Below are 23432 nucleotides of genomic sequence, written 5' to 3' on the forward strand. Positions count from 1 at the left end.
CCCAAATCTTCCAGGAGCCCTGGCACTAAGATCAGCTGGCTAGACCACATGCGGCTCTGCGTCTATTTCCTGTTTATGTGCATGGCTTTTTCTTGTTATCGGCCATTAGAATAGACATTCGGGGTACGGGTGGGGGACCTGGGTACAGGCCATGTCCTGCGCAGCCTCAGTTGGCCCCTCCTCCTTTTAATCAAACTCCATTTCTGCTTTTTCTTCATCTGACAGGGAGGAATAAATACTCTAGTTTTCTCCTTACTTTGAGTGTCCTGCCATAGGCTTAGTGACCTGTATATATTTTGTCATTCCATTTCAGTTAAGCAGCCCTGATCATTTCTCTTCCTCCTAAACTCTCGTCTTCCCCTCTGAGTTCTCACTCTGATCCCTACTGCGCATGCAACAACAGGTAGGTGGCACAGCCTAAAGCTGCTGATGTGATCTCACCATTTCTTTGATGTCTCTACTTCAGTTTAAAAATCCATGCAGATTTTATATTCTACTATCATATATAATATCTGTGTCTGTCTCATAAAAATAATGTCATCATATACTGATTAAGTCATCATATAATATCTGTTTTTGTCTCTTACGGGAAATGCCTTAAGTCACTTTCCAGCTAATTTAAAGACAGGAAGGAAAGCCGGCATGCCAGGTAGGGAGGCCAAGTTTACCTTGCGGCTTTATTTCCCCTTTTACACAATCTTGAAGCTTTAGGGACAACAGAGGCTCAGTTTGAGAAGTGAGATATTTGATGGTTGGCATTCAAAAAAAATGAACATTTATGGGTCTGACCTTTCTCAAAAGACTCTGAAGAGTCAGGATGCACAGAATTCTTTAGTTTTGCTGGGGTCTTAATGAGACTTGTAGGCATGTGTCTCGAGGCCAGTAGTTGGAAGTAAGTCCCTTAGACAAGGAGGGGGCCCGGCCAGCAGCCCAGCGTGCCAGTCTTAACCTGGCTTCCTTATTCTCTAGTTGCTGGGCTTTCAACTATTGGGTAGGGACACTCAACAAGGTCACAGCCTTACCATTTATCTTCCCAACTTTCTCTCTCTCCAGTCCCAGCATAGAATAACTACTTCTAAGCTAAACAATTTGGCTTGTACCCCAATCTCATCATTAGGTTCATATCACTCCCCTATCCAAAACGCTGTAATGACTTCCCATCACATTGAGAACAAAATCCAAGCTCTAAACCCAGGCCTGCCTACAATGCCTTGCGTGATCTGGCGCCTGCTCCCTTCTTGGACTTCATTCCTTGGCATTCTCTCCCCTGACCACTGGTTTTTACTCGCCCTGGCCTCCATCCACGCTGTTCCCGGGACCAGGCGCGATGCTCCCCCTCGCCTGGCTTTGCGCTGGCTCTCCCCTCTGCTTACGGCTCTCCCCCACCTTTTGTGCAGGGTTGTCCTAATCGCGCCTTCTCAGAGGCTCTTTCCCTGACCACCTGTTCAGGAAAAAGCATCCTGATCACTCTGAAACCTCTTGCTCTGCTTTCTTTTTTATGACTCCTTTTACTCTCTGACCTCAGATAAGGCACTTAATATTTATTTGTTTACTGTTGGCCTCCCCAACCTAACAGGGAAGCACCCTGGAGACAGGAATCTTGTCTCTGCTGTAGACACATTTGGTGAGCATCTGGAAGCTGTGTGAATCCCCCACTGAGGCGGAGACTGAACCACTCTCGGCCACGTTCCCTCTGACCCGCCTGCACAAGCAACCCCGAACACAGTGACCGTCCGCTCGAAACCAACCTGAAGCATTGAAGCAGTACGTGTCGTACTGGGAGGTGTTGGAGGTGAGGATGTACACCCCCGTGTTGTTGGCGGCACAGATGGCGTTGGGGCGGATCCGGGGGATCACCACGTGCCCTTCTATGAATCCGTATCTGCAAAAGAAACACCAGCGGTTATCCACCTGCCAGACTGTGACAGGTATTTCATCGTGTCCCACCGAATGACATGTCACACAGTGCAGTGCTTCACTCAGCTCACCCAGGGGCACAGGGGAGGTTTCAACCACTGAGTTATGTGAAACCCGAAAATAACAGCGGAGGGGGAGTGAGGGGGATCAACAAAGCCGATTGAGACAAAGTGATTTCATTTAGGGTTCTATACGAGCTCTCTTACTTCCTTTTTTAAAGAGAGATTCATGAAAAAAATACAGTTAGTTTCAAATAAAAGTTGTGGTCAAGTCCGTTTGAGCAAGCAGAAGGAAGCCTGAGTCACAGAAGAGAAAAGAGCGATCGCTTCATGATGTGAGATGTCACGCTGCCTGTCCTCTACTTCCATATTTTTCAGAAAATATACCAACGGACCAGCTCCCATAAGCTAGAACTAGGTGACTTCTCATTTCAGTCCAGAAATGTCAGACTTGCCTTCTTTCCTATCCTTTCACTCTGCCCCCCCGCCCCCCCCTTTTCTGTGATTCCTTCATTCCAGACTCCATTATTCTAAACATGAAGCTCTGTTCATACGCCAGATAATGAGAGCATTTTGCCTCATGAGCATCCCAGGCATAATTTCATTGCCACTGGCAGTACATTGACTATCATTAAAACAGTAGTAATAGTGACTGCCTGACCAGGCAGTGGTGTAGTGGACAGAGCATCGGCCTGGAATACTGAGGACTCAGGTTCGAAACCCCAAGGTTGCCGTCTTGAGAGTGGGCTCACTGGCTTGAGTGCAGGGTCACCGGCTTGAGTGTGGGATCATAGACATGACCCCATGGTTGCTCGCTTAAAGCCCAAGGTTGTTGGCTTGAGCAAGAGGTCACTGGCTCGGCTGGAGCTCCCCAGTCAAGGCGCATATGAGAAAGCAATCAATGAACAACTAAGGTGCTGCAACAAAGAATTGATGCTTCTCATCTCTCTCCCTTCCTGTCTGTCTATTTCTGTCTGTCCCTCTCTCTTTCAAACTTAAAAAAAAAAAAAAAAGGAAAAGACGTAACAGAGATTAACTAAGTAGATAGGAATGTTTCATTTAGCTCAGGGATTTCCCAGAAGCAGCACAGCCAGAGAAGCACTTAAGCCCCCCTGCCCCCACCAAGCTGTTTCTGGGGCGTATTGGGACTGGAGGCCCTTTCAGATACTACATGTAGCACTCAGCCTCTTCTATCAGCACCATGGGGGCTAAATATTCACTGCACAGTATCTCCAGAATATAAATGCCTCAAAAAAATGAGATGTGGCCTGACCTGTGGTGGCGCAGTGGATAAAGCGTCAACCTAGAAACGCTGAGGTTGCCGGTTCAAAACCCTGGGCTTGCCTGGTCAAGGCACATTTGGGAGTTGATGCTTCCTGCTCCTCCCCCCTTCTCTCTCTCTCTCTCTCCCCTCTCTATAATGAATAAATAAAATCTAAAAAAAAAAAAAAAAAAAAAATGAGATGTAGGCTGAGAATATATTATTTGCAAGGGATGAGGTGGTGGCAGGAGAAGAAGCTAAATCCAGCAGGTTTAGAAAAATGCAAACCTGGCTGAAATGCCCATCCTAAATTCTTTTAATCTCTCCTGCCAGAGGCAACAGTAGCCCTGTAAGACCTGTGGAAATGGCTATGAGTTTGAAATTTTGAAGCACAGAGAAGTCATTACGTCTATGTTGCAACTGTAGCTTGTATGACTAATTCCTCATCTAAACCTTGCAACTGCAGCTTGTATGACTAATTCCTCATCTAAATAGACAGACTGGTTTCTCATTAGACTCCTGAGCTTGGTGGGGGGAGGGGTCACAATTAAAAGTTAGTAAGTTTCCATATATATCTGAGAATTGTTACTAATCAGGGCAGGGCAGACAGAAGAAAGTAGCTGCTAAGGTTTTATCATAGCCCAAGACTCCACCATCTGTCCTATGGCAGATAGCTGATTCATAGCTACCTGAGTGAAATTATGGAAATGGATTTTGCAACACTTAATGCCAGCTATGGGTGGAACAATACATTTCTTTGGCACAATTTCTTTTCTTTTTTTTTATATGATAATACTCCTTGGTGAGCATACCCCTCACTCATCCCAACCTTACGGTAGGCACCAAGTCTGTATAACACTGACAATCTATAATCTATGTTCCCTTTGTAAATTATTCCTGAGTTTTTGCCATGTCATGTCAACGGCCAGTTTTGCATGTTGCACTGTACATGAGTTGGGGATATTAAAATTTACATGTGTATATATTGCATGAGTAGGTTGCTGTTCACAGGGAGAAAAGAAATACTGAGCAAATCCATGAGTCATACTTGCATCTCCTTTTTGCTCTCAGTCCTTCCAGAGGGTGGGGGGATTGGTCATTGAAATCTTGCCCTGGGCTCAGATAAAGTAGGACCTGAATCTAGACTCCTTCCCGTGCAAGTGATGTGGTCCAGAGCGAGCTGGGGGACTTCTCTAAGCTTTAGTCACTTTGTCCATAAGTGAGGTAATATAATGGACCTTGGTGCCATTTGGGGATTAAGGGCGGGGTTATGGGCAAATACCTAGCATCAGTACACTTGCTGATTAGACAGTGGAAATAGTAAGAACTTCCCTCTTTTTCAGCATATGAGAACATTTCTTTATTCTGTAAGTATGCCTTGTCTGCATTTCACATAAAAATTCGGCTTACTAAATCAACTTTCTTAGTGGATTTCTTGCTGAACTAGTCCGGGCTGTTTAAACAATGAGCCTTGGGAATAGAATCAATGGATCTGTTAATGGGCAGACTGCAGCTCGGTCGGTCGGTCGGTCGGTGTGAGCAGCTACCAGAGCTATCTTCCTTTCTCCGCTCCTTTCCTTTTCTCCCAGACACAGCTTGGGACACATGCAGATGTCTTACACAGTTGCTCTTTGTTCTGAGCTATGCTCTGCAACAGAACTTTCTGTGATCATGGACACGGTCTATAAGCGATGTTGTCCCATAGAGTAGTTACAAGCCATCTGTGGCTAGTGGAGTCCTTGAAAAGTAGCTACTGTGTCAGTAGAGAATCAAGGTTTGAATTTCATGTAATTTTAATTAAGTGTAGATCGCCATCTGTGGCTAGTGGCTACCGTATTAAACATAATGATTTTCCTTTTTCTTTTCAGCCAGAGCCTCAGTGATCTCTCATAACATGGGTGCTCTACTCTCTAACCAAGGATATGGGGGGGGGGGGGAGCAGGGGGGAATGCAGTTAATATTCCTAATGACATTACATTGTGAAAGTGCAGAGGGGGTAGCCACAAGCTGGGATGGAAACTTGGCAGTGGTCCAGATGACCCAGAGTTCTTCCAGTTTGAAAACAAACCAAATCAGACACTTCTCTGTGGTTGTCACCACTGCTTGCTCTTAAAGTGCACCACTCACCACTGGGCAACCAGAAACTAAAAAAAAGAGTCCATTGCCTGCTGTGATTGTCCTCCAAGCACAAAGCGTTTGAGGTGAGCTCCGCGGAGCACATGATGTCCACAGAAACCTCTAAGGGGGCCTTTCTTGAGCCCCCTCCCCCCATTTCATCTGAGTAATTTTCACGCCCTTTGATTTTAACCCTCTCAAACCTGAGCAACATAGAAGAGAGTCAACAAACAAACAAAAAACAGAACAGAGAGAGAGAGTTGTTTGAAAAATCTGCTTTAAGCCAAATCTGCAGGGCCAAGACACCACCAGGCCCATATTTATTTTAAACACTGTTATTTGGCTTCTGTTTTCTTGTGGTTCCGACAATAATATTGCATGTTTCTTCAAAGCCAGTAGAGCGCTCTGTGGAAGCACTTCAGGCAAGAGGATTCCTTCAGCTGACCCTTAATGACCTCCTCTGGGTAACCCCGCTGTGATTCACAAAGGTGTCTTCAGCGGGCTTTAAATTTCAGTTGTCCTGCAGGTTCCAGACTGACTTGGTCAAATTAATAGGTGGAGCCGACAGACAATCAACCAATCATCTGCCAGGGAGGAGCCTTCCTGGCTCTAAGCCCCGCCCCTAGGCCCAGGCAGCGGGCAGCGGCTAGTCTCTCACCTGCAGGTCTCGAAGCCGACTTTCAGGGCTTCCTCCATCTGGGCCATGGTGGGCAGGGTGCAATTGAAAGCCTTGCAGAGGTCAGCAGCCTCCGTCCGCGAGATGCTGTAGCGACCATTTTTCTCCACGTGGAATACACCCGCGTACCGGCAGGTTATGTTCAAATCTAAGGGATGAAATAGAAATGTTAAGATTCTTTTGCATAAATAATTGGGAAGGGATGAGAAATTTGTGTTGAGCAGCCTCACTAAAAAGCCAGCTAAACTTTTCTACTGGCCAGAGCCTTCAACAGTTACTCCCAAATTCCAAAGCACCATTGCATTCCGCACCAATCTGAGCTAAGATACAAACTATAGAAATGATCCCTGAAAGTATAGTCTTTGAGCTAAGATACAGAGAAGCCCCATCCATCTCACTTTCTCTCCACCCACTGCTGCACAACAAAGCTTTTCAAAAGCGTAGGACGGGGAGCATTCCTAACCACTTTGGGTTTGGCACTGCCTGATGGAAATAGGTTTTTGCTCAAATAAACTCTTAAAATGTTTAATAAGCCTCAGTTTATCTTTTAATACTGGTGGCATTGCAAAATGGTACAGCCGCTTTGGAAGGCCATTTGATGGTTTCTTACAACACTAAGTGTTCTCTTACTATATGATTCACCAATAAGGTTCCTTGGTATTTGCCAAAGGAATTGAGGACTTACATCTACACAAAAACTTACACACAGGTGTTTACAGTAGATTTATCCATAATTGCCAAAATTTGGAAGCAACCAAGATACCTCTCAGGAGGTGAATGGATAGATAAAAGAAAAAAAATAAATGAAAAGCATGATTTATTTCTGATTAATAAACAACACAAAGTTGTAGAAAACTTTAAAAATTCTGGCAAGAAATGAAAGAAAAGTAAGTCCGCCACTAAGAAACTACAGCTAACACGAAATATTTTGCTGTATCTTCTTTCAGTCTGTTTCCTGGATGTGTGTTTCTATGTTAAAATGATGCTGAAAATACAGTTTTAGATTTGGGAATCACTTTTCCCACTTAATCCTATGAGCATTTCCCCCACAATCATGTGGTGTCGCTCTCTTGTTTATAACCTCAGAGGGCTTCTGGTTGCAGCTAGAATAAATTTCCTTATCCCGGCTGATAAGATTTACATGCTCTGGCTCCTATCTCCCTCTCTAAACTCTAACTAGCTCACACTCTGCCCCAGGTATCGAGCTTCCCTTCAGTTTCTTTGGGCATTCTGAGATCTTTCCCAGCTTAGAACACTTCTGGCTGCCTTTCCCTCTGTCTGAAATGTTCTGTCCTCAGATGGTCACGTTCTTGCTTGCCAACTCCACATCCCTTCCTCTTAGAGTCCTTTCCTGAACACTCTTGTCCAACTCACAGTGTCCCCCTCTCCCTGTGTTTGTGTCGTCACAGCAACTTGTTTATTTATTTGTGCATTTAGGTCTTATCCATCTGCCCTTTCTGAAATGGAAACTCCAAAAATAGAAAAAGCAAAAACCGTTTACTGGTTTACAGGTGTTTCCTAATATTCATAACGGAACCCGACAGAGCAGAGATGCTCAACAAATATTGCGGATAAATGAATGGCTCATTGAGATTTCTTTAAAAACACATTTTTAACATCTTGACAGATAGCTCCAGGACCTGCTGTTTGCTCCCAAGAGTTAATAGCATTTAATATCAAGCCCACCTGCCGTCCACTGGCAAAGGAGTGATTTAATCTAAGGACTTCTGTGAGTATTACAGACATTGATCTGAAATCTCAACAAGGAGCTGAAAAATCTTCTATTTCTACAGGGTCCTCTGTAACAATCCCAAGTGACTTAAAAGGCCTTAATTGAAAACTCATTATTTTTCTGGAACTCTATTAACCTGGTTTGTACTGGAGTAATCTCCAACACAGAAAGTATATATAAGTTATTGAAACTGTCCCGGTGAACCCTAATTTCTCTTGAGCATCTCCTTGAGCCTCAAAGACAGTCCTTTCCTACAGATGCTTACTGACAGTCCCTAGGGGCCTCCCACATGAGGGACCATGTGCCAGGTTGGGCATCACTTCGTTAGTAGTGAGCCAGGTCTGGATTCAGACAGAACCGACTTGAACTCAAATTCTTCCTTTCTCAGGTGAGCGGGTGCAAAGGTAGTGAGGAAGATTCTGCTTATTTATCAACAAGAAAATTGAGACTCAGAGAATGAGGAAGTGAAGATTTCTATCCAAAACCTGTAGTCACCCTCCAGAATCTGAGTTACTTTTTTACAATTCTGAGCCAATAGCCCGGATAAGGGAAGCCTGTTACTGCATTATCCCTGAGTACCTGGGAGCTTTGGGGTTCTGTGTTGCATCAGCTTCTGAGAAGCCTAAGAGGTGAGTTTAATTAATGTAGGTACATATTATTTATGGGTGAAGCAACTAAAGCTCAGAAAAATTAAACAACTGCCCAAGGTTGCCCAGCTATTAAGTGGCAGAGCTGGAATTTATCTTAGGTTTAATGCCAAACCCATGTTCCAAACCATTTTGCTATTTGCCCGAGGGTCCTTTTGTATTATTAGAGCAAGATTTTGCTCTAAAAGGAGAGGCACGCCTAAACTATTGTAACATAAGAACAAAGAGAGGGCCAGTGTTATTGAGATGTGCGGGCAACACCTGCTTTCTTTTCCGAGCAGGAAGCAGGCTCCCACCACTCGAACACAGTGTCAGACAAACGCAAAATGAGATGATGGGAGAACTGTTCAACTTCTGTGCGCTCCTTCTTGCCTCTGAAAATCGTGAAAGAAGAAACAAGAAGCAGAGCTGCGAAAAGGCACAAGCCACTATCCACTGGTTTGCTTCTCTTTTGTTTCCATCATTCGCATGGAGGTGCTTTAAGAAAGCATCAGAAGTAGGTGCAATGGAGAAAGCGAGTCTTTTGTGAGATTAACTCCTCTCTGGGGGCAACGGTGTCGTCCTCCGTCAGCCAGTCACACGGCGTGGGGCTGAGGAAGCACGAGGAGGACAGAGGAGGGATGTGCACAAGGCCCCTTTGAAATACTGTTTGTTTTTACTGACATTTTCAGCTTTGGCCTCCGCGGCCAATCTTAGCAAAGGGAAAGGAACGCTGGGTGGCAGCCCTTCCGGGGGCCCTTCTTGTCTAGCCTACAAAAGAAAAACAAAGCCTCCCAATCAGCGTGTTGGAGGCAAGGCTGATAAGGGAGACTGCAGCAGATGGCAGGAGAGGCCGGCTGCCCATCAGTGCTCAGCAGGTGGCTGCTGTCACTCCCAGGTGGAAAATAAAGTCTGAGGCATAGACAGTGGCAGTGCCTGTCTTATTGAAATTAATTCTAGTTGGCTACCTGTCACACAGATATGCAAATGCAATAGGAACCAACTCAGGCTAAGATTTTCAAATAAAATCCTTTGTGCCACAACCAATGTGACTTTATAGAAAACACACGTATGCCTTGTGTAAGTGTGTCTGCATGTGTGTATGCGAGTAGTAGTGTGTCGATATGTGTGCTCTGCTTAGCTGAGACAGGAAGAAACAGGTACACTCAACCTTCAGCCTTCCTAGACTTCGAGGCTTACACAGGGCCTGGCATATAGGAGGTACCAGCCCAGGGCAGCCAAGAGAATAAAGAAATTCTGTGCAATGTGAAAATTCCACAGCATTCACTTATTTTCGGCTCATTAAAAAGGTCCAACTCCTGCCTGACCAGGTGGTGGCGCAGTGGATAGAGCGGCGGACTGGGATGCGGAAGGACCCAGGTTCGGGACCTCGAGGTCTCCAGCTTGAGTGCGGGCTCATCTGGTTTGAGCAAAACTCACCAGCTTGGACTCAAGGTTGCTGGCTCGAGCAAGGGGTTACTCGGTCTGCTGAAGGCCCGCGGTCAAGGCACATATGAGAAAGCAATCAATGAACAACTAAGGTGTCGCAATGCGCAATGAGAAACTAATGATTGATGCTTCTCATCTCTTTGTTCCTGTCTGTCTGTTCCTGTCTATCCCTCTCTCTGACTCTCTCTCTGTCTCTGTAAAAAAGTAAATAAAAAAAAATTTAAATTAAAAAAAGGTCCAACTCTTAATCCTGGTGGCATTCAACCATCTGGAATTGCAAAGATGGTGACAAACCTTCATTTCAGGTCAGCCACCCCTAAAGTGCTCACAGTTCCTTCTCTCTGGGTCCCTTATACCTTAAAAGGGACCAAGCCTTCAGGGCTGTGTCTCCTTCAAGTCCTAGTAATTCACGGTGACTTTCCAATGGACTTCTTTAACATTTACACAAACTGAAACTATTACCCCGAAGGGCATTAAGACATAATACCAATGGCAATAATAGTAACTAATACAGATTGTGAACTTATTACATATGCCGGGCACTATCCTAAGCACTTTATAAGTACTAACTCATTTTACCCTTAAAACTACCCTAGGAAATGGGTAGTATTATAATCCCCACTGTCCAGATACAGACACTGAGGCACAGAGAGGGGAAGAAACATGCCCAGGTTCCCTAAGCGCGTAATGATGAAGTCAGGATTCGAATCCAGCCATTCTGGCGCCGAGAGTCCACAGGCCTATCCCCTAGGTGCCACTCCTAACCCTGATGCAAGTAACTTTTTAGGACCTCGCAACGTCCCCAGGGAATAGCTGCTAATGTTCCCAGGGTTGAAGTCAAGTCAGAGTAAGGCTGAGGCGTGAGTAGCCACGGACTCCAGGTCACTGGAGGTTACCGGTGTGTGCAGCGATGGCGCCTGCCACGCTGCCAACCCCGCTGACGCGGAGGGTGCCCGAGACGCCTGCACGCTTCTCTGCTGACGCGGAGGGTGCCCGAGACGCCTGCACGCTTCCCCGGAGAAACAGACGCCCCTGTCGTTAGGGCTCTGCTGTGACTCAGGAGGCGCACAGTCACTGGCTGATGCATCTTTCAAACAAGCCTTTCCTACTGGAAATAAATCAAGAACGTTTTCCGTTGAGCCCTCTGGTCTCCAATAAATCTCCTGTATCACGTAATAAAGGAACTGTCCCAAGTTCTTCCCTCTGAGAGACCCAAAGGGCAACACCAACTGTTTGAGGCCACTTTTAGATTCAGGGTGGAGCTTCTCCAGAGGGAGACATGCCACCCGGGCCATTAGGTTTGCCAGGAAGTCAGAGAGGTCACAGGGCGCGGCACCCGGGGGGGTCTCTTCACCCACATGGGGAGAGGTCTGTCAGGGTGACCTGACAGGAAGATGTCTTAAACAGAAGCTCTTCCAAGTGAGTGTCCTACTGTTTAACCTACTCTGGCAACAAACTCACACAAAGGCTGGTAGTTCAGGGTTCTAACCTCTGTGCACACCGCCAATCCTGGTGGGTTCTGGGTAAATTCATTCTTACCTGGATAAACCACAGCTGACCCCCATGCATTAATCTTAAATTCATTTCCCACTAAGGCTCAGATCAAGGAAAAGAGATCTTGCTAGTAAAACCACCCAGCATGTTTTGAAACTTTGCCGGGATTGCAGGGCCCAAGACTAAGAGCTCCATGGTGTGCCCAGTCATTTCCTGAGGAGCAAAAACTCCCGAGGACTGCGGGGAGCACAGGACTGTGCAGTGTCCGCCCGACCTGCCAGCCTCTACATCTCCCCAAACTTTCCCGAGAGGTGAGGGGGGTGGGGCTAGGCTATCCACAGCTGGCTAGTAACGGAGGTTTCGACCTGGAATCTACAGATTTGATCTCAGGGTGATCTATCAACTTGTGAAATTGTATGCAAGATTTTGTGTGTACGTATACAGTGTATTCATGAGCGTGTGTGTGTGTGGGGGGGGGAGGTGTTTCGGTAGGAACAGCATTCCTGGGCTTCATTGGTTCCTCAATGAAGTCTCTGACACAGTCAAGGATTATTATTCCCAAGGTCTCTTCGTTAAGCAAATTCCCAGATTCTGGAATTCTGGAGCTTACTTGTGGGCTTCATGACAGCAGACACTGTGTCTCTTCTTCATCATTGTGTCCCCAGCACCCAGGACAGTACTACACAAAGTAGGCACATGCTGAATGAATGGATGGATGGATGAATGAAAGTCTCCTTCTCCCCCTACTCTGACAGGACAAGCAGACATGGGGGGAGCAAAAAGAGCCCCTCTCAAGTCCACTCCCCACATCGTGTCTGAGGACTCGCCAGCTGGGCCTTGTTGAGAATTCCCACTGGACACTTGACATGTCTTTTTAACTGGAAGCATTTGCTTCTGAGAAATTTTGCTGTTTTCCCTAAGAACAAATGTTTCAGAGTCTAACTTTCAGTTTTGTAATTGGCTTTTTCTGTCCAGATTTTTAAAATACCATCTCAGCAATAGGCAAGGCCTTTTTGCCTCCTGTTATGGGGCCACTTCTGAGGCCAGATCTCCTCAGAGAGGTCCCCAGAAATAGTGCATCTTGTATGAGGACCACAGAAGACAATCTACCATCATACTGTGCCCAGAGACCCTTAGTTCTCCATACCAGACTTCTCCACATGGTCCACAATGAATTAATATATTTTCCAACATGAGCCACCCAAATGTGCCTGGTCTTTATTTGTCATCTCCTCAAGAAGGCTGTGGCAGAATCAGATTTTTTTTTTCCCTGATTTGGTCCCAGAGTAGGCTATGTGTCTAAGGAAGTTGGCTTTTCGTGAAGATGGGAATAGAGCCAGTTCCTGTGACTCAATGACATGTGCAATTCCCACAGCCACAATAACGACCAGCACTCACCCAACACCTATTCTGGGCCATTTGAGGCTTTCAAGTGCAAGGCATAATTCATTTCATTCTCACAAAAACTCTATGAAGTAAGCACTTTTATTATCCCCATTTTATGCAGGGGGAAACTGATTCTTTAGAAGTCATGAGTAACCTGAGCTGATAAGCTGTGGATCTGGGTTTCAGAGTGGCCAGTCCGGCTGAGCACCTTGCGCTGTTCAACTGCGCATGCGACAGAAGCTACAACTCCTGGAAACCCACCTACTCTCCATGTGCCTTTTGAAGTGTGGAGAGGTAAGTATTAAAAAAGAGCTCTGGAGAGAACTTGAATTTACTGAATATTGTTTTAAGATCAGAGTTCTCTTGATTTCAGACCATAAGGCTTAAAATGGCACGACGCTTTGCCCATGAGTTTGGTAAGGCTTCAGTGGGGAGACCCTCACTGACTAAACTTCCACACTTTTTGTGAGGAGAAGACTGCAAGTTTTCCATGTTCACTGGCTTTCCCCCAACCGTGAGCTGGCTACCTCTCTCTGATTCCACTTGTGCTCTTCCCCTGATCCCCTTGGGAACTGAGAATCCAGCCCAAGCTACAGTTTAGGCCTCCTTTGTCCTTTACAGCCTGAGGGCTCTGGTCAAGGTCAGGCAGGGTGAATAGAAGACCCCACAACTCAGTGTTGGCCCAGGTCTGGGGTGCCAGACCACAGGCTATCCTTGTGACATTATGAGACATCTGCTGCCCAATCTGAAGTCTCAACAGATCAAGCTAAGATGCCAAGCCAATCTCGCTGGAGCACAGCCCTTTGGTTTGACTGCATCTGACTCCATGGAGCTCCTAGGAGTCTGTCACATGCAAGCATCTTGGGCAGTGGCAACCAAAAACATGGGTGAATTCTCTACTTTTAAAAAAATTGTATAATGTTCGTTATGAAATAGCCAGGATTTTGTTTCTGCCTTCTGATATGCTGAGCTCATGTCTGAAAACGATTATGCAACTTACAAACCTAAACAAACCGATTCCCATCAGAATTAGAAAATGAAAAGGTCAATTAAAAAAAATATATATATATATATATATAACATCATTACTAATTGGATCATCTATGTTTAAAACCAGGAAGGACAACAGACAGCTTCTAACCCAATTCTCTTGAAATACAATAGAAAACAAAATCCAAAATGACTGAGCATGGTCCCTCAGCCAGTTAGAAGGAAAGCAAGACCTTAGGGGTCCCTAATTGCTAGATTTCTGACTCCGAGACTAGTGCTCCTCCTACTGAACTGCTCCTATAAGAGGTCTGAGCAAGTCACTCCCAACAAAGGCATAATCCACTGTTGTAAGGAGACATAAAGAAGACATTCTGTCCTTCATTTCTTTGACTATTTGATGTCTTTTGAGCCCAGAAGTTTCCATCTGGGAGTCTTCCTAGCTACTTGAGCCCCTGCTGGCACCCGGGCCTGCCCTTCCACAGGGCTGGCAGGCCTTCCTCTGCCCCCACGTTGCTCGCCTCCATCCCCTGATGCCCATGTGATGGGTGCCTGGTGAAAGGCTCTATTGTTCAGCATCCACTTCCGAATGAGGCCAAAATCATAGTTGGTGGCTGCATCGCCTCTGGCTGCCCAGTGCAGACCATGAGTCTGGAGTGACTCAGTCTCTCCCAAGCTGCCCTGGAGGCGGGTGACGGTGTACGGAGCAGAGGAAGTAGTCAGACACCATCATACCCAGAGAATTTCCTCCAGGACATGTCCTGGGTGGCTTTCAACTGAACTATTCATCTCTTGGCACTTAGAAAAAAAATGCACCCTAACTTTTTGGTGCCTGGCTCTACACCCTGACCTCTCAGCCAACACTGAATCAACAGTGGGGCCTATAGTCTGAAGAGCACCCCCCTCACCTCCTAGCAGGATGATGGGACCTGTTGAGGCTCCCACTCCCCACCCAGGGTCCAACAATCTTCCTGACAAAGGAAAGTGTGTGTCCCAGAACTGTCGCCCCAGTGCACGATTCTGAAAGGCCGAGTGGTCTTTGGTGAACGAGTCTCCAGGAAGATGGCTGAGGGAGAGGAACCCCAGGGTATATTTACCCTTGCCTGTTGCCATGGCAATCAGGAAATGTTCGCTCTGGCCTTGCAAACTTTGCTTTCTTCTTTTTTGGATATGATCGGTTTAGCAGCTTGACTAGCACAAACCCAGGATGTGGTCAATGAAATTAAGAAGCACCTCAGGGGCCCACATGGTTGTTTTTTTTCCTGCTGCAAGTAGGAAAAAAAAAAGGGGTTCCACTTTATTGCACAACTAGATTGTTGTTGTTTTTTCCAGAGATAGTTACAATTATGGTTACATCATCTAATTCATGTACAGCTTTCACTCAGGTCTTGGGTCTATAACCAGCATTTTGAAGAATTGGTTAACCTATTTTTTTTAATTAAAAAAGTTTTTTCCATTGATTTGAGGGAGAGAGAGTGAGAGACAGAGAGAGAAGCATCAACTCTTTGTTCCACTTAGTTGTGCACTCGTTGATTGCTTCTCGTGTGTGCCTTGACCGGGGATCGAACCCACACACTCAGTGCACCGGGACGATGCTCTAACCACTGCACCACCCAGTCAGGGCAGAACCGGTTAACTTTTACAGATGAAGAAACCAAAGAACAAAAGATCAGAGACTCCAAGACTTGGAGTAAAATCCAGACCTCCACTCAGACTTTCGAGGTAGAATTTTCTCCATTACCTGTGGAGGTGCCCTTTCCACCCCGCGCTGCCGCCAAGGAAAGGGGAGTGGCCACTCTCAAGGGAAGCGTCAAGGTTCTCAGACTTTTTCTTCCTCTCTCCCCCGCCCCGATCTCTGAGGCAGAACCACAATATTTAGAAGTAAAAGCAGAGCTTCCCCGGTGGGAGCTAGAGTGAGGGTGGAGAGACAGACCCCAGCCCCTCCAACTACCCACTGCTCACTTTAGCCCACCCCACCCCACCGATGCCCCCGACACTCTCCACAGTGGTCCAGGACAGTGTTCTTCAACCTTGTCACACTTGGGGACTGGTAAAAATAGGAAAATTATTTTGGGGACTGCTATAGCAGAAATCACCTTGAGTGTAAGCGAATTCGACTAAGATCTTTGGGTCTATAATCTTCTACAACATCAGAGTGGTTAACTCTTTCATGGACCGGCATGAAATTTCTGGCAGACCGGACCATTGGTTGAAAAACACTGGTCTAGGAGATTCAGTAGAACATTCTGGAAACCCCCACAATAGGAACCAATCATAACAATGATAATCACCACTTAGCAAGGCTTGTGAGGTCCCAGGGGCTCCAGAGCATTTGTGGGTCAGGCAACCCGAGCCCTTCTCTCTTAGCTACCACACACGAATGCCTCTCTCATGGTCTCACTCCGGGAGATTCCAGGTGAGTCGCAGAGTAAGGTTTCCTGCCAGTAGTGTCAGCACCCCTGAGTTAATATTTGCTAGTGCCATGTACACAGAGCCGGTGGATGGGAGCTGCTTACTACTCTCTCCCCCAACCCAGTAACTAACAGACCAAATGGGATGGGGAGAATTTTACAGAAAATTCTGCACTGGGACTTAAGAAGCTTGTGCCCTAGACAGGGCTGACCATCTCCAAACCACACTTGGAGGAAAAGCTAGATTTCTGCCTGGTTGCAACAGTAGACAGGGCACTCTGGTCTTCCCACGACAGATGGTATTAGGTCAGACGCCCCTTAGATTGATAGTTTTAAACTCTTCCTGCCATAGCATCACTCAACCTCAGAGGCGGGACAGTGCCAGTCACACTCTGGTAGGCACCAGGTGCTTTGCAATCCCCAGTGGCCTCTCTCTCTGTCATTTAGAGAAAAAATCTTATGTGAATGCAAGTGAGCGAGCATGCAAGTTTTTCTAGGAATAGCCATGAGTTTGATGCAGTTTACAAGAGAACAAAGTCATTTCTAAGCCTTGCTACTTGGTTGCCAGGAGCCATGTACCTTACAATTCACCTACAACCAATCCTGACCTACAGGTGGATTGAGACAGAACAGGAAACCTGCTTTCCGGTTCCCCCTTTCCTCTTCAGATAGAGTGAAATGATGTAGCTACAAAGTGTTTATTGGCAACAAGTATTACAAGTGACTAGGGGAAGTTCTTCTAGATTTCCACTGATTTGGAATTCACTGGTTTCAAAAATCAGTGTCACATTTTAATAACTCAAGCTCTCTTTTCTCATTCTCCCTCCCTCTCTCTATCAGGTGCTAAAGTGAAGAGGGATGTGTGTGCGTGCGTGTTTGTGTGTGTGTGCAAATGGCAGGCTCTCTTTCCCAGTCCAACCACGCCCCACTAAGATCTCAATGCAGGAACCCCACAGAGGGAGAGGCTGGATTGTGGAGACATTTTAAAGAATCTGGGCCAAAATGTTTCCAGGATCCCTCCAGTTCCAACTGCCCGGGATACCTCCAGTTCCAACTGCCCGGGATCACTCCAGTTCCAACTGCCCAGGATCCCCACAGTTCCAACTGCCCGGGATCACTCCAGTTCCAACTGCCCGGGATCCCCACAGTTCCAACTGCCCGGGGTCACTCCAGTTCCAACTGCCCGGGATCACTCCAGTTCCAACTGCCCGGGATCCCCACAGTTCCAACTGCCCGGGATCACTCCAGTTCCAACTGCCCGGGATCACTCCAGCTCCAACTGCCCGGGATCCCCACAGTTCCAACTGCCCGGGATCACTCCAGTTCCAACTGCCCGGGGTCACTCCAGTCCCAAATGCCCGGGATCCCCACAGTTCCAATTCCCCGGGATCCACACAGTTCCAATTCCCTGGGATCACTCCAGCTCCAACTGCCCGGGATCACTCCAGTTCCAACTGCCCGGGATCACTCCAGTTCCAACTGCCCAGGATCACTCCAGTCCCAACTGCCCGGGGTCACTCCAGTCCCAACTGCCCGGGATCCCCACAGTTCCAACTGCCCGGGATCACTCCAGTTCCAACTGCCCGGGATCCCCACAGTTCCAACTGCCCGGGGTCACTCCAGTTCCAACTGCCCGGGATCACTCCAGTTCCAACTGCCCGGGATCCCCACAGTTCCAACTGCCTGGGATCACTCCAGTTCCAACTGCCCGGGATCACTCCAGCTCCAACTGCCCGGGATCCCCACAGTTCCAACTGCCCGGGATCACTCCAGTTCCAACTGCCCGGGGTCACTCCAGTTCCAACTGCCCGGGATCCCCACAGTTCCAATTCCCCGGGATCCACACAGTTCCAATTCCCTGGGATCACTCCAGCTCCAACTGCCCGGGGTCACTCCAGTTCCAACTGCCCGGGATCACTCCAGTCCCAACTGCCCGGGATCCCCACAGTTCCAACTGCCCGGGGTCACTCCAGTTCCAACTGCTCGGGGTCACTCCAGTTCCAACTGCCCAGGATCCCCACAGTTCCAACTGCCCGGGATCACTCCAGTTCCAACTGCCTGGGGTCACTCCAGTCCCAACTGCCCGGGATCACTCCAGTTCCAATTCCCCGGGATCACTCCAGTCCCAACTGCCCGGGGTCACTCCAGTCCCAACTGCCCGGGATCACTCCAGTCCCAATTCCCCGGGATCACTCCAGTCCCAACTGCCCGGGATCACTCCAGTCCCAACTGCCCGGGGTCACTCCAGTCCCAACTGCCCGGGATCACTCCAGTCCCAACTGCCCGGGGTCACTCCAGTCCCAACTGCCCGGGATCACTCCAGTCCCAACTGCCCGGGGTCACTCCAGTCCCAACTGCCCGGGATCACTCCAGTCCCAACTGCCCGGGGTCACTCCAGTCCCAACTGCCCGGGATCACTCCAGTTCCAACTGCCCGGAGTCACTCCAGTTCCAACTGCCCGGGATCACTCCAGTTCCAATTCCCCGGGATCCCCACAGTTCCAACTGCCCGGGATCACTCCAGTCCCAACTGCCCGGGATCCCCACAGTTCCAACTGCCCGGGATCACTCCAGTTCCAACTGCTCGGGGTCACTCCAGTTCCAACTGCCCAGGATCCCCACAGTTCCAGCTGCCCGGGATCCCCACAGTTCCAATTCCCCGGGATCCACACAGTTCCAATTCCCTGGGATCACTCCAGCTCCAACTGCCCGGGATCCCCACAGTTCCAATTCCCCGGGATCCACACAGTTCCAATTCCCTGGGATCACTCCAGTTCCAACTGCCCGGGATCCCCACAGTTCCAACTGCCCGGGATCACTCCAGTTCCTACTGCCCGGGATCACTCTAGTCCCAACTGCCCGGGATCACTCCAGTTCCAACTGCCCGGGATCACTCCAGTTCCAACTGCCCTGTGAACTAATAGCTTGTAATTCACACCTCTTCCTGAGCTTCCAATCTGTGAAATCTCATCTGCAACCACAGATACCAGCCTCAAATGCCAGGCTCCAGAAAACTCACTGCTGACAAGCTTTTAAATCCTACTCAAGCCACAGGATTTGGACCAATATCTTTACCATTTACTGTTCTTCTGGAGCGGGCCAAACATCACTTCCTGCTTGTAAGGAGCATGGCCCACGTGAGGATCCAAGGTATTTTTAAAAAATGGAGGAAGTTACAAATGGCCCCTCTGTGAAGGTGTCAAAAGAAAATAAGGTCTTTAGTTTCCTTCAAATAAGTGGCCATCAGACATGGCAAGAGACCACACTTGGGGAAGGCCTAAGCTCTAGGTAGAAGAAGGCCTAAGCTCTAGGGACTGTGGAGACATCAGGATGAGGACAACAGGGTCTCTTCTGTGATATCTGTGCCCCCCAAATTGCTCCTTGTCCCCCTGAGGTATGGCGCAGACATAACTCAACCCAGAAGGTACAGATGTTGTCCGTCAGACACGGTCCTGGGTGCTGGAGAGACATACAAGGTCCCTGCTCTTCAAGAGTTTACACTCTAGTGTGGGGAGACAGACAGTATACAGGAAAATGATCAATATAGAAATAAGGTAGTTTCAAGTAGTGATAATGCCACATGGGAGATAAAAGGTGATGCTATAGTAAAGAATGACAGGGGGCTGCCTTGTCAGGCAGTCTGTGTGCTCTGACACTCAATCTTCCAAGAACTTATTCATTATGGGGCTTTTGGTCAGATCAGCTTAGATATATGGTAACAGGAAATACTTCACCCCATTCATATCCACATATACAAATTAAATTAGATTTGGAATTCATTTTTGCTTTCCAGAGTCCATAAAGAGAGGTCTCCAGAATTTGGACTTAGTAGGGTAAACCAGGAGACTTGGAAGTCAGAGCATAATGGCAACTGAATGATCTGGTTTCTAGGACAAGAATTCCTTTTGAGTCATAAGCCGGGTACAGAGTCAGTGGAAGTGGGGTGCATCAGACTGGCAGAGCTGTCCCTCAGAGTGCTACTGATGTGCACACACACAAGCCCTCTGGGTCTCCTGGCCACCCGGCCTCTTCGGCATCCTTTATTCTTCAGTTACTAGTAACGGGTGACTACAGCAAATTACTCCTATGGTGCTGTAGCATGGCTGAGTGGCCATGCTCGTAGTCTTTCATATCAGAGAGACTTGGGTCCAAGTCCCAGCTTGTGGGATGTTGAGCATGCCACGTTTTCTTAACCTTTAAGCTCCAAGTTTTTCATTTGTAAAGTGAAGGTAATGCTTATCTCATGAGATGCTTTTGGAGACTGAATAAGGAAATTCCCCTGAAACATTTAGCAAAGCACCTTACACTTAGAAAAATGCCTGGTATTGATAGATACCAGCCATCACCTCAAAGTACATTTCAGGCAGCTTAAATATGAAGTGTCTCATAATCTGACTTAATTTTTTATTAACTAGTCAGCTACTTGTTGTCTCATTGGTAACAACCACTCAAGACCTCCAATTAGGAGCCAGGAACCTAATTATCCAGATACATGAGCTCTTACTCTACATAATGTATTCTTATTAGATTGATGGATGAGTGATGGATGGATGGATGGATGGATGGGTGATGGATGGATGGGAGATTGGTGGATGGATAGGTGATAGATGGATGGTGGATGGATGGACAGATGATAGTTAATCTATCGAGAAAACATCATTCTAGGGAAAAGCCTGTCTAAAGTAATATGAACCCATATAACCAAAGTAGGTTCCTTGGGGCCATGCTTTATTCATCTTTATATCCCCAGTGACTGATATAGATACAGATGTTTCTTTGGTTTAGCGGGGAAAGCACTAGGCTCAGTCTAGTGACCTGGGGTCTAGTTCTGGACTTTTTATTAATAGACTGTCAGTACTTAGAGCTTCAGTTTCTTTATCAGACCAAGAAGAAGTTAAATTTGATGGTCTCTAGGTCCCCAGCCAATCCAGCCCTCGGCCTCAGTAAGGGAAAAGCTACATTTCTCTCTGACTTGTGCCCTCGCCCTCAACACTCCAGAACCCGGAGTGGCTCCCTCTTGCCTGCAGGGCTGTGGCGTCTCACTCAGGAATCAAAGCAGGGGTGTTGTGTTGAATGTATCAAGCCGGGTGCACTGGCCAGCAGAAAGAAACAATAGACAAAACAAGAGTGTGTAACCAGCATCCTGTTCTCAGATTACACCAAATAAACGCCTCCAGCGTGCAGACACTGGAACCTGCCCGGCCGAAGCTGGAGGGAGAGAATGGTTTCAATTAAGAGGAAACCGGCCGAATTGCTGATTTCCTTAGAGGCTTCCCTTAAATTACTACAAGCAGCCCCGGCGCTCCCTGCAGTGGATTTTGGCATCCTGGGCCAACGCAAACCATTCTTCAGTCGTGAGACAATTCTCCTGCGAGGTGTTGCTAAGCAGCCTTCACCTACACAATAGGGAGTCTGGACACCCACCCCAGGCTAGCTCCCTGATCATTGGCGGCCTTGGGGGCTCCCTGGCCCTGCACAGAGGATAGAAGGAAGTCCCCACTCTTCCTTTCCTGCAGATAATTCCCAGTATTTCAATTTTTTTTCAAGGATCATCACTTTCAAAGAGAAAAAAAAAATCCAAATTCTTAGGAAAAGGAGATACCTTGATGTTTGAGGCCTCCAGTTCTGGGGATGGAAAAACAGGCTAAACCCCACTCAGCTGAAAGGGAACTCGTGGTGTAATGTTACCAGGAAAAGGGGAGCTCAGAATTGAATTACAGCCCCGCCACCTAAGAGCTGAACCTTTCTTAGGTAAGTTACTCCACTTTTATGAACCTTAGTTTCCCAGCCTTTAAAATGGCTCCGAGGAAATTCAGTCATTCATTTAGTCAGTGGATATTGGCTGCATACCTCACAGAGAAGTTTATGGGAGGCAGATAATAAATATGCGTAAAGCACCAGCATTGAGGGGGTTCAGAACAGGTGCTTCAAAATGTCCATCTTTCCTCTTCTCCCTCGGAGAGACAAAGCCTTTGACGACTGGCCACGGCCCTCCCAAGAGGACCCTTAGGTTCTAATTCGCGAGGTATTTATACCGTGAAGAATCCTTTGCACATTGATAATCTTCCGTTTTAGCCTGAACAGTCTGCAGCCACATACTGATGAAATTAAAAGATGAGAACCCGACACAAAGTCGTTTGACTCCTGTTCAAAGGTGTAAAAGTCTTAGTCACATCAGAGGCATAGCTGGGCATGACCCACATCGTCCTTTCTTGAGAGGAGAGCAGAACTAAGCATTTTAAGGCAATTAAAGGTATTTTTTGGAAAGGAGAGCACTGACCACCCCAATGGTTGGACGGACATTTTATGCCCTTGGAGCGGATTCCCCCATCTGCAAGCTGGAAACTCCAAGCTTGGGCTTCCGGGGAGGAAGTGGGGTCTGGGAAACTCCAAAATTTCCAGAATGAGAAGGAAGCTACTGCATTCATCTGCCCCTAAGGGCCCTTCTATACTCTAAACCAGGGAACAGCACTGTAAACAAACAGTTCACCCAAGAGAGAGGAAAATACAATCTCCTCCTCTGGCCCCACCACCAACTGCCAGGACCAAAGGCAGGAAGAGGCTGGTCCTGTTGATACAAGCAGCCTAGGAGATTGACTGACATTGCGGCAAGTAAAGGCAGGACCCAGGGCTCGTTTCCCCAGCCACTTTCATGAGCGACTGCAAGAGCCCAGGTTTCCGGAACAACCCATGCTGCTTTATCTGCTCAGCAACAGTTGTTCCAGTAAGCACACGTGAGCGGCGGCACTCCGGTGTGCCCTCCCTGCCAAATTAAATGAGATTTTATTGGCTAACGTTTTGCCCAGAAATGGAACAAAAGCCTCCCGAAGGCAGCTGGAAGCATTTGTGGAGTGCAATGATGACGAAGTTGGAGCTGACTGGTGAGGGGAGGGGTCCCAGGGCTAACGGTGACAGTGATCACAATGACTGCTGATGTATGCTTAGCTTCCTCCATGCCACTTCCTCTGTGTAGAGTTTCATGCACATGATCATATTAGTAGCCTTCACACAACCCTACAGGTAGGCATTGTTACTCGATTTCAAAGATGAGAAAGCTGAGGATCAGAGATGTGAATGGATTAAACCAAGTAATTGGTGAGCGGCGGGACTCAAACCCTGGTCTCACTCCAGGACACACGCTACCTTCTGAGCGCCAGAGGCACTGGACTCAACCCCTTTTGTGCATCTCTGACAGCCTGCACTTGGCCCAGAGACTGAACTATGTGGGCTTGACAGAACATTCTCAAATCTAGCCTTCAGCAGAAGGTAAGAAGCCTGACTTTGAGAGGCAATGCTCTCTGCTGGCCCTCGTGAAGTGAGGCCTGCTTCCGAATGGGTTCCGGGGGGTGTGGAAAGCTCATCGGGAGAAGAAACCAAATG

General features: G+C 47.5%; 1 protein-coding gene and 1 pseudogene across 5 annotated transcripts in view; both read right to left on the reverse strand.

The window, feature by feature from the left end:
• The window catches only part of CD44 (CD44 molecule (IN blood group)), an 84940-nt gene that overhangs the window by 42491 nt on the left and 19017 nt on the right, over positions 1-23432 (reverse strand). For all 5 annotated transcript variants that reach the window (XM_066363370.1, XM_066363376.1, XM_066363377.1 and 2 more), the window contains exons 2-3: positions 5951-6116; positions 1749-1882 (exon numbers count right to left, since the gene is read on the reverse strand). In XM_066363370.1, the coding sequence (XP_066219467.1) occupies positions 1749-1882; positions 5951-6116 (300 nt within the window). The remainder of the gene's footprint in view (positions 1-1748; positions 1883-5950; positions 6117-23432) is intronic.
• On the reverse strand, positions 6222-6331 carry LOC136390132 (small nucleolar RNA U3; annotated as a pseudogene).

The sequence above is a fragment of the Saccopteryx leptura genome, chromosome 1 (genome assembly GCF_036850995.1).
Source record: "Saccopteryx leptura isolate mSacLep1 chromosome 1, mSacLep1_pri_phased_curated, whole genome shotgun sequence".
Lineage (NCBI taxonomy): Eukaryota > Metazoa > Chordata > Mammalia > Chiroptera > Emballonuridae > Saccopteryx > Saccopteryx leptura.